Source organism: Aethalodelphis obliquidens, unplaced genomic scaffold, assembly GCF_003676395.1.
Source record: "Aethalodelphis obliquidens isolate GAN/ISIS:26980383/991018 unplaced genomic scaffold, ASM367639v1 scaffold6, whole genome shotgun sequence".
NCBI lineage: Eukaryota > Metazoa > Chordata > Mammalia > Artiodactyla > Delphinidae > Aethalodelphis > Aethalodelphis obliquidens.
Window position 1 is genome coordinate 33,788,896 of NW_020837950.1, and position 12,539 is coordinate 33,801,434.

The 12,539-nt window shown below is 31.9% G+C and overlaps 1 protein-coding gene across 9 annotated transcripts in view; it reads right to left on the reverse strand.

Moving 5' to 3' along the window:
* CPEB2 (cytoplasmic polyadenylation element binding protein 2) overlaps positions 1 to 12,539 on the reverse strand; it is a 64,223-nt gene that overhangs the window by 18,221 nt on the left and 33,463 nt on the right. For 6 of the 9 annotated variants that reach the window (XM_027103335.1, XM_027103337.1, XM_027103333.1 and 3 more), the window contains one exon: positions 7,112 to 7,135. The exons of the other annotated variants lie outside the window; for them this stretch is intronic. In XM_027103335.1, the coding sequence (XP_026959136.1) occupies positions 7,112 to 7,135 (24 nt within the window). The remainder of the gene's footprint in view (positions 1 to 7,111; positions 7,136 to 12,539) is intronic. 9 annotated transcript variants of the gene reach the window in all.

The following is a 12,539-nucleotide window of genomic DNA, read 5'->3' on the forward strand; positions in this document are numbered from 1 at the left end:
ATTATGAATAACTGGTTCAACTTTCTATGGTTGGACTTTAAGTAAATAATTGTATATTTTAAAAGGAATAAGATGAGGTAGAGAAACAACATGCACATTAACTAGTTTTTGATTAAAATGGCAAATCCAAATTTTATACTTATTTCAGACATGGCAATACTTAAGTATAAATATCGAATGCAGTGACAAAGAAAATCACTACATAAGCAATGTCACACAAGTGACCCAAAATGACTTAAAATTTTTTCTTAACTATAATATTGTAAGAATATTCATTATATATTAATGAATTATTCTATATTTCTAATTATAATAAATACTACAGTTAGTAAAATAACTATCAAAATCTATAATCTATATGTCTAAAATCTATTAACCAAAGTTCAGCTGAATGAAGGATGTAATGGAAAGGCTAGGAATATGTCACATACTGGCCATACTAACAAGAATCTTCATTGTTGGAAAATCATGACCACTTTCCTTCTAGAAGCCATAAAAGTTATAGAGTTAAATACCCGTTTAAAAGAGGAGTTAACTAAATATATATCACCAACAAAAATATTTTTTACCTTTCCAATTATCCTCCCCTATAACCCAAATCAACATGGCAATAAAAGGAGAACCAGTTAATAATTATGTTTTCCATGTACTTTAAACATACTTTCTAAGAATGATCCATGAAAATGACTGGCAGTAAAGGTAAAATTATATGTGTTGAGAAAAGTAGAGTTTGATCATAAAGTGATTTGGACTAAAATATTTACAACAGTTTTCAACCAAAATTAAATTACCTTTCTCCTTTTTTGCTCTGAAACTAGGCTATATTTTCAGGTTTTACACCTCAAAAGAATGAAATTGACTGATAATGAAATCACAATATAAAATCTGTGGGATGTAGCAAGAGCTACTTACTTAGAGGAAAATTTTCATACTTACAGGGAATTTTATAGTTTTAAATGCATATTAGAAAATAAGAAATACTTAAATAATCCTAGTTTCTGCCACAAAGAGATAGAAAAATAATAAATTAAATACAAAAAGAGTAGCATCAAGGAAATGAAAAAAGTAAAATCAATGACACAGAAAACTAACATTAAAAAAAGAGTCAATAAAGGCAAAAGTTGGCTCTCTGAACACTTAAAAAATCGATATACTTCTCAGTAAAGTTCATCAAGTTCATGAATAAAAAAGAAAACTAAAATTACCAGGAGAGGAAAAGAAAACATTTGTACAAAATTAGTCAATTTATAGCTTAAAGCTGAGCATGGTTCTTTGATATCAATGTATATCTATACTTTTATGTACTGATTGTTGTTTTAAAAATAAAAGCAAACACAAAACAAACTATTATTATTAAGAATGAATATTCCTCCCATCCTCAAGATCCTAGCAGCCACTCTACTGGGTTAAATAACCCACCAGTGTGATGGTATGATTTTTATTTCATATGCAAGGATTAAAAAAACTATCAAGACAACAAAAGTAGGTCCAGGACTGATCTCTCTCAGACACCATCTGTTTAATCAGACAGAATCACTATCACACATGTTTCTCCAAAGAACTGAGACAGGAGCTATAAGGTACATTTGTTACTTAAAAGCATTTTGCCCCAATAATAGGTTTGTCCTTTTCTCACAGAGAATGAATAAGGTATTTAATTTAAACAACCAATTAAAACCTAGTACCCTGTATGTCTTTGTAAATTAATGTCTAGACATAATATATTTACTTTATAATTAAGTTCACTAAAATTCTGTTTCTTTTAAAAATTGCTATGTCTGGGTATAAGTGTAGAGTAGGTAAGTCAGTCTCTTTGAGGAGGAGGGATTAGCAATTTTTTTCGGTAAAGGGCCAGATGGTAAATATTTTAGACTTTGTAGGCCATACATTTCTCTGTTGCAACTACTCAACTGTCATCACTGTAGCTCCAAAGCAACCAGACAAAAAGTAACTGAATGGGCATGACTGTGTTGTAATGAAACTTTGTTTAAAAAACCAGAAGCCTTGGCTTGTGGGTTATACTTTGTTGACCCTGTCTTATAGTATTACCCTGGCTTCTTTTTGGTCATGCTTTGAAGATTTCGTCCATTCTCTGACAGTTATCATAATAATTAACATACAGAAATCTGTTGCATTTCTACACACTAATAAACTATCAGAAAAGGGAAAGTAAGAAAACATCCCACCTACAATCACATCAAAAAGAATAAAATACCTAGGAATAAACTTAAGGAGGTGAAAGACCTATATTCTAAAAACTATGAGGCACTGATGAAAGAAATTGAAGATGACACAAATAAGTGGAAAAATATACTGTGTTCATAGAAGAATTAATATTGTTAAAATTTCCATACTACTCAAAGCAATTTACAGATTCAATGCAATCTCTATTAAGATACCAATGGCATTTTTCACACAACTAGAACAAATAATCCTAAAATTTGTATAGAACCATAAAAACAAAAACAAAAACAAAAACCTTGAATAGCCAAAGCAATCTTGAGAAAGAAGAACAAAGCTGGAGGTATTAGGCTCCCTAATTTTAAGCTATACTAAAAAGCTAGACTAATCAAAACAGTATGGTAGTGACATAGAAACAGACACATAGATCAAGGGAACAGAACAGAGAGACCAGAAATAAATCCTCGCTTATATGGTCAATTAATCTATATGACAAAGAAGGCAAGAATATACAATGGGAAAAGATAGTCCCTTCAATAAATGGTGCTGGGAAAACTGAACAGCTACATGCAAAAGAATGAAACTGAACTACTTTCTCACACCATATACAAAAATAAACTCAAAATGGATTAAAGACTTAAATGTAAGACCTAAAACTCCTAGAAGAAAACATAGGCAGTAAGCTCTTTGACACTGGTCTTAGCAATACTTTTTTTGAATATGTCTCCTTAGGCAAGGATAACAAAAGCAAAAATAAACAAATGGGACTACATCAAACTGTAAAAAGCTTTGCACAGTGAAGGAAATCATCAACAAAATGAAAAGGCAATCAACTAAATGGGAGACGTATTTGTAAATGATATATTCAATAAGGGGTTGATATCCAAAATATATAAGGAACTCATTCAATTCGATTATCAACAATAACAACAACAACAAAAATAAGCAGAGGACTTGAATAGACATTTTTCCAAACAAGACATACAGATGGTTAACAGATACACAAAAATCTACTTGGCATCACTAATCATCAGGGAAATGCAAATCAAAACCACAATGAGATACCAATTCACACCTGTCAGAATGGCTGTTATCAAAAAAGACAAGAAACAACAAGTGCTGGCGTGGATGTGGAGAAAAGGCAACACTCATGCAATGTTGGTGGGAACAAAAACTTATGCAGGCACTATGGGAAACAGTACAGAGATTTCCTCAAAAAATTAAAAATAGAGCTGCCATCTAGCAATAATACTTCTGGGTATTATCTGAAGAAAATGAAAACACTAATTCGAAAAGATACATGTACCCCTATGTTTACTGCAGCATTATTTACAATAGACAAGATATGAAAGCAACCTAAGTGTCCATCAATAGATGAATGGATAAAGAAGATGTGGTATATATATGCCATGGAATATTACTCAGTCGAAAAAAAAAAGGAATGAAATCTTGCAATTTGCAATAACATGGATGACCTAGAAGGTATTATGTTAAATGAAATAAGTCAAAGATAGATACTGTATGACTTCACTTATATATGTAATCTAAAAAATAACACAAATGAATAAACAGAACAAAACAGAACCAGATTCATAGATACAGAGAATAAACTGGAGGTTTCCAGAGGGGAATAAATGAAATAGAAATAGTTGTAAAAGGGATTAAGAGGTATAAACTTTCAGTTGTAAAACAAGTAAGTCACAGAGATGCAATGTACAGCATAGAGAATAAAGTCAATAATACTGTAATAACTTTGTATGGTGACAGATGGTTACTAGACTTATCATGGTGATCATTTTGTAATGCACACAAATACTGAATTACTATATTGTACATCTGAAACTAGTATAATATTGTATGCAAATTATAATTCAATAAAAATGTGAAAAAAGTATTTATCAAAGATGAAAATTTTCAGCCTTGATGTCATCATAAAAGGGTTTGGTAGTGGTGATATTAGGGAGTATACACTTAGTCTGGCTATTTCACAAGACTGTTAAAAAAGAGTCAAATGAGTTCAAATTAAATCTAATCATAGAAAATCCCAGGTCAATTTTTAAGCAATACTTTAAGTATAATGTATTATTAATAATTCCTTATTCATTATAGCACATGAATATGAATGGCTACATATACAGTATGAATAAATCCAACCTCTCTAATTAAACCTCCATATTTTCATTCTCTTTAAAAAGTATTTCTCTTATCTTCTCATTCCATATATAATCTACTAAAATCTACTAACTAAAGCTTTGCTTGTCTGCTAGAAAAGATTGCTTTGTGGTGTTTAGTACCACTAACTAAAATACTGGAGGTTCTTTATTTCTGTTATTTTAAAAAATATTCTATATATTTTTACTCCTTCTGGAGTAGAGCAGCCCTTTAATCCTTTATTAAAGGGAAGATTGCAATAATAGAAATATTTTAGATTGAGAGATAGAGTTTAAGTTACATTTCACACCTCCCTTCACAACCTACCACCCTACTCCAAGCTCAGACGAGTATGTTCACTCTCAGAATGGAATAAACATTGAACAGACAATAAATAGAATAGATGTGAGAGTCTTTCTCCTTTCTAATCCTGGCCCCCAGGCAGCACTGAAGTAGAACTCTTTATGGCTCCCACAGTACAGAAATACATAGGAGTTGGGGCAGGACACAAAGGAAAAGCAGGGAAAAAAAACTTTGCTTTTTCTTACTTTCAGTATAATTAAATTTTGATTATTCCTAAGGTATATTTCATATATTAATATCTGTAGCCAGTTTGATTTAAAGTTCTTATGTTGACATTATTAAAGATATTAAAATATATAAATTCATTTTGGTAATAATTTGGTTTTACTGCAGTCAAGTGGGAAATCTTTTAAATGAAAATAGCCACTCTGTGCCTGAGCTTAAAGGTGAGTCAAAGGTGACAAAAGAAGAAAAAATAGTTCTTCCTAAACTAGATTATAAAGTCAACATGCCTTGAGAAAATAATACTGTCCACCCACCACTGCACTGGTAAAGAACAATGTCTTATTTTTTGGCAAAAATTATATCAACTCAGTGTGACACATCCCACATCAACAGATCTGATGTGTATGAGATTTCTTTTTAGAAAAGAAAAATGACTAAATAAATGAATAAATGTACTTCCTTTGATGGACCAAATCTAAAACATGAAACCCATAAAAGGGGTCCTTGGTAGTTAAAAGGTTATTGATGTGATACTGATATAACATCTAGCATAGGAAGAGGAAAAAATGAGTAGAAAATAGGAAGAGAGCCAGGCTACTTCTAGTTCTTTCTGAGTCATTCCTTTGGTATGCGGCTTTTTTTTTTTTTTAATGTTTTATTACTTAGTGTGTTAAAGTACTTTCAAACTCAAAATCTCTCAATAGTTATTTCTAATGGATAAACTTTAAAAAAAATTTTATTGAAGTATAGTTGATTTACAATGTTAATTTCTGCTGTACAGCAAAGTGACTCAGTTATATATAATATATTATATATATATTCTTTTTTATATTATGATTTATCACGGGATATTTTCATCTGACCATCAAATCCAAAATTGTAAAAGGTCCTATATTCACAGAGGACCAACTAAAATAATTACTAATGCCATGTAATTTGGTCCTATATTCACAGAGGACCAACTAAAATAATTACTAATGCCATGTAATTTGAGAGGAAAATTCAGTTGTTACCCCCCCAAACTAAGCCATATAAATGTGACAACTGTCAGTTCTGTCCTATAGAAGGCTTCTACCAAAAGCCTTAAAACCATCTGAGGGGCTTTCCTGGTGGCACAGTGGTTGAGAGTCCACCTGCCGATGCAGGGGACACGGGTTCATGCCCCGGTCTGGGAAGATCCCACATGCCGCAGAGTGGCTGGGCCCGTGAGCCATGGCCGCTGAGTCTGCGCGTCTGGGGCCTGTGCTCCGCAACGGGAGAGGCCACAACAGTGAGAGGTCGGCGTACCACAAAAAACAAAAACAAACAAACAAAAAACCATGTGAGATCTTTCTTCCAATGCTGGGAGGCAGTTATGATGTAGAGGATATCTTTACGGCTCCCAGAGGACAGAAATATATATGAGTAGTAGCAAGTTCCTATCTAAAAGGAGAAATTTTTGCTTTTTCTTGATATTATAGTCACAGTCTACAATTATTATTATTTTTTTGTGTGTAAAGTTACTTTTGCTTCATCTCTCCCATCATCACATCTACCTTTCTCCCCATCAATTTCTGCACATGAAAAAGAAAAGCAAAGTTTAAGCCATGGAAAATGTCAGCTGCTTTCCTACGAAGCTGAATAGCACAGTATCATATAGTCCTGGCCTTTTCCTTAAGATAACAAGAACCCAGAGGGGAAGACTTTTGTGGGAGAGAAAAAGAATGTGTGTGTGTGTATGGGGTTAGAGACAGGGAGAGATAAACTATTATATTCTTAGAAGACACAGAGAAATATTAGCAACATGATTTCTATATATCAGTGTTAACAGTAATCTGTTTGGTATTTGTCATTTTCAACTGGGTCAAACATAAAACTAATAAACTAGAGTTGTAAATTACATATCATAGATAAGACAATCAGTTACAGATTGAGAGAGCATGTCACCTTCACTAGTATTTATTAAACAAATCTCTTAAAAAAACTATAAACAGCAGGTTTATTTTAAAAGATACACAAATAACTTTAAAAACAGTTAAAATCTGGACAGCTTAAAATGGAAAAGTTTATTAAATAACCATATTAGTATGAAAATGTACTTTAAAGGTTAAGATATTTAGGATTCAAAACTTTGACAAGTGCGCAAATCAAAATACAATTTTTTCTGTGAGTTTCCAGACATTGCATAATAAATCTGGGATAATTAATTATAACATTGATCAGTAAAACCCAATTAGAAAGAGTTATACCATAGCAAACAGAAATGAATTACCTCGTCTTCGCCCATAACTCCTTGCTGCATGTAAACAAAGGACAAATTGTAAAATGTCAGAACTAAAAATAAGCCCACATATACAAAAGCTACGTGGGCATCTGGAAATTAGTGCTACTTTGTCTTAAGAGCTACCACAATGTCATCACATAACATCAGCATGGTGTTTTAATATTTACAATGCACTCATATATGTATCATCTGAACTGTATAAAAACTGTGAAATTAACAGGAAAAATATAATTTATTCTCATTTGTGTTAAAATTCATGAATAAGTATTTGTTTCATCTAATCAGGATAAGAATATGTAACACTTTATGGTTAAATAGCATCTCAAATAATTTTCCCAACGAATGGAAATAACATGAATTAAATCCTTGTTTTTCTACTTATTATAGTGATATAGCATATACTGTCCAACTAGTAATTCAGATCTAAATCACTTTATACCAAGCCCTGCATGGAAAAAGTAAATGGAAGACACAGAAGAATGAAAATATATAACAACATTAAATTCATTCTCCGAAGCCTGTAGAGTTTAGATAGAATGTAAAGAAATAAATTCATGTTCAAACTTGCTTAGCTGAAAATGATTAATGATGTACTATAGCTAATAATGCTTTCAATCTTTTTGGTACAATTTATAACAGCTAACTAAGCGCTTATGTCTCTACATCTGGAGTAAGAGGGATTTAGATACAAATTATTATTAGTATCATTGAAGAATAGTACATGTGTTAAATATTGTAAAACTATAAAGCAGAAAGCATTTCAACCTATGTTATTAGCAGTTTACATAATTCCTCATGGATAAAAAATACAGCAATATATTTTTCATAAGAAAGTACCAGCTTGATAAAATTTGCAACTTGTTTTTAAATAACTCATTCCCCCAAATCTGAGTATACAATGAGTATTTCCACTCTGGAATTAACAGTAAACCAAAAATGACTGTCAAAATCAAGATCTTAATTTATGTTCATGGATATTTTTAGGCCTGGGAAAAATCTGATATTGAAAAATTTCCAATCAAAATATATATTAAAAGTTGTCAGAAATGTAGTTTCTCCAAAGGTATAAAACTTAAAGATCAAAGGAAAACATTTCATGTCATTAAATACATTCTATTATAGAGATTTTACCAAATTAAACAAAAAATTTATACTAATAAGGCTTTAATATAAAGAAGTGTGCCTACAAGGTTAGGATACAGCAGTAGTTTCCCTATAATAAAAAGGAGGAAAATCAAACTTGAAAACTCTTAATCATTTATACTTCAAGAAATAAGTCAATAAATATTAGTCTTTTATATAAAGTAACCCTGCCATTCTACTGTCTTTAGTTATATAATCTGTTGCAGACTTAAACCTGTCCATGACGTCCAGTTACCTCAAAGCCTGGCAGATTTACCTGACCTGTATACTAGTTTATACATAGCTTACCTCTGTGTGTGTTTCTGTATATATAATCTGTATATATATAGATTATATATAGCTTACCTGACCTATATATTAGTTTAGGATGAGGGTAGGGGTGGAACCAGCATTTAGAATTTTGTTGTGTAGGTCTTCTAAAAGTTATATAGGCCTTAAGGAAAACAGGGTTTCAAAGAGATGGAAGTCAACTATGGAAAATCAGACAATAGGAATAATAAAAGGAGCTATCAAGAACAGGCTATAGAAGAATGAATCCCCTGAAGTCTTACTAGTTGTATTAAGCATGGAAATGGTCAATAGCCCCAAAACACTTCACAGCATGTCTTAGGAGCTGGGCTTCCTGCTTATCCTTAGGCCTGGTCTAATGGCATTAATCCAATATAAATTTGCTTTGGGGAATTTCATTCATAGCTGTAAAGGGTCAAACATTTATAAAGCAAATGAAACTGTTTTAATCAAATTTAAAGTCAAATTATGAATTATGATGAAATAATAATGTGTAACATAATTCATGATCTATTGAGAAAATTAACGACATCATAACCAGTTTATGCTTCTTAGCTGAGGCTACTCAATATTAAAATAGTGAAAATATGCACAAACACAACATCTTAGGTTTCATGTCAGTCCTAGGTTTGAACACATTATTTAGAAAATTTCTCCAACTATCTCATACCTGAGGAATTTTAGAATCCTGTAAAGAGCTATTGCACTTATTTTTTGGACAACTCTCAGATTCCAAGTCTTTACATTACCAAAAATAGAACTGACTGCAGATGAAGCTAAACCATGTGAAACGTTTCCTCTTCCCTGCCACGGAAATAACCAATCTGCTACCACCACGCTAAGCAGTGGTATGTGTACTCACTTTTTCTACCGATATTTCTATGTGAATTTCAGGGATATGTCCCACTGCAACTGAATCAGAATTATCAGAAATCCTCAGTGAGAAAGAAAAATCATTAAATGTCTAGTATTCATTATGTTTTAATTAAAAGAGACTTCTTAAAACAATATGTTCCTCCCAAACTCATTTAGAATATGATTTAGAAAAAAAGCAAATAATTTGTTGTATAAAACACTGTATTTATAATATTAGATTTCAGTTACATAAATTTATAAAGCCTTAGAAAAAGTGAGGAATTGTCTATTTAACATACATGTGTAAATATATATATATTATGCATGTGTGTTAAAATATGTATTATACACACACACACACATATATATATTTCTTTGTTTTAAATGAAGGTAATAAGAACAATGTGAGAAAAGTCTGAAGACCTTTCTTATACAAGGAACTTTACATTTTGGTCCTGGATTACCAATGATCTTATTTAGATTCTAACCCACAGCTACTAAAAAAGAAACAGGATAATTCTAACATTCTCCTTAGGACCTTTGTGCCCTTATATATTGACTCTTAGCTATAGTTTGTGGTACCTGAATTACTGCAGCTGGAGGAAGGGATAGGTAAACATACCAAATCAGCTGGAAATATTTAAAGGTTAAAGTTCTCTTGGTGTGAAACTAATGACATTCTTATTTTTTGCTCTAAAAAAGCCAAAACCAGGGAGAGAAATATGACTCCCAAATCATAATCCTTTTCAATATCCAAAATAAATCTGCTGCTATCTACTTTACTTCCATCAGCATAAAAAAATGAACTGATTGCATACTCAAGTTTCCTATTTTCATAACTTAATACACTTAAAACAATTTCATTACTGAGTAAATTTTCTTAATTAAAAGATACACATAACTTCCTCCCAAAGTAGAGCAAGCTCTTGATTACAAACATGGCTGTATGTGGCTAATCATGACAAATTTGAATTTCAAACCAGCTTGCTAATGCCACCCCTTCCCCATACTTCTCGATCTGTTCTCCTTTTGAAAAATCATATGTACTAATAAAAATGTAAGCTATTTTCCTTGGGAGACATGTGAAGGGAGTACAGTAATTCCTACAGTAATAGAAACAAATACTCAAATACATCATTTTGTATTGCTCCTTACTTCTATGGAAAACAAGGTGTTTTTCAAAATTTTGTATTTTGTTTTTTACTACTGATAATTAAAAGTATAAGATTTATACACTTAGAAACATTAAAGCCGTCATTCTAACATCAGAGAGTAAATCCTTTGGTTTTTAGACAATCTACCCATTCCTATATAATGTGACTTCCCTAAAGTACTTCTGGATGTTAAATTTGGACTCTTCTACAAAATTTGAATTATTCAATAGTGGCAGTGTCCACTAGTCAATTCAGCTGGATGTCTAATTGAATTGAGGAACATGGTCTGTTCAGAAATAGGAGCCTATTTGCAGTTACGTTTCTATGGCATTTTTTATTGTTAAAATTAAAAAAAAAATCTAATATAACAATTTCATGAGACATACAGGTGTGGGATTATAACTTTTTCTATATCTGAGTAAACAGAGGCTCAGAGTTAAAGGATGTGCCGGGGTAGTTCATAGATTTACCAGTTTTGACCAACTTCCTGACCTTTATTCCAGTCCCTGTTTATCCCTTATAGGAATATTTACATGTTTAGCCATAATGCTAATTAATTAGAAAGGTAGAATCACAAAATCTTTACAATGTTTGCCTCATCTTCATAACAACTATATTCATATTTATGTATTATTTTTTAATGGACTCAATCAAGCCTAGCACCACTGTAACATCATAGATTTCTGCCAGTTCTGTATTTTCTAAGGAACGTTCTTAAGCTGTAATAGTCATGTGTTTATTTTAATGTGTATTTGTGCACCATCAAAAATCATCTTAGGTACCACAAGGGGCAAGTGTACCACACTGTAGAAAACACTGCTTGAGAAGTCATTTTACTTTTATTGACTCAAATTTTGTCCCTAAATAGCTTCTTCCAAATGGTTCTAGTTTGGCTTTTTGAAATAACATAAAACAAGCCTTCTTTGTCCACTATACATAACATTCTTCAGTTGAAAATATCAGTTTTGTCTTCTCTTAATTTTATATTCTCCAAACATATCCAACTCCATCTATTCACAGGACATGACTTTTACTCTTTCAAAGTCATTTTTATCACTGTTCATCACCCATTGCCACAACAAACTTTGACTTTCAGTAACTAAATACTGAATACTGTTCTAAATACTGTACATGAATGAATTCACTCACTTCTCACACAATCCCCCTGAGGCAGGCAGCATGCTGCCTCTCTTTTACACATGAGGACTCTTGAGTCAAAGGGAAGCTGCCCAAGGTCACACAGCTAGAAATAGCAAACTTGGGTGTAAACCCAGATAGTCTGGCTCCAGAGTCTGTGATGCTAACCACTACGAACTACTGCTAAACCACCACACAAAAGAAATACTGATGTGTAATTTATTACCAATATTGATTTTCAAAGTCTGTAATATTAGCTATGCTTGTTGGTTAAGTAATACAACTTACTTAATCAATTGCCTAATAGTGAGTGAAATCTGTAACAAACTAAAAAGAGCAACAATTTAAAAAGCAGGTCTATGTGCCGAGATGCTATAATTTCTTTAATCAGTCAATCATATTTAATAATAATTTAGTATAGGCAGAGGTTTGGTATTAACATCACTTAATTCTCACTTCTTCAATAACCTTGATGTCTACAAAAATTATCGAAATCTTTAATATTCAAATACTTTCTTACCCTATAAATATACCCAATTTTCCACTCTTGCTTTCCCTCTTAACCAATGATCCCAAGTGAGTGTCTTTTTTTTCTCTTTGGATCAAATTGTTTCTACTGGCCGAAACACTTTGATGTCCTAGTTTCATTATAATTTTTCTCCCCTAGTCCCTTGCCAGAAGAAGTTCAGAATTTCCAGGATGGCTTACTGTACTGAGTATGTACTATAGCCCTAAAATGGCATTCTGTGAAAAATGCTCACATAATGAAAAAACAGATTTGTCCACAGATGCAACTCTTGCCTGCCTTAATTTTATATTCTCCAAACAGATCCAATTTC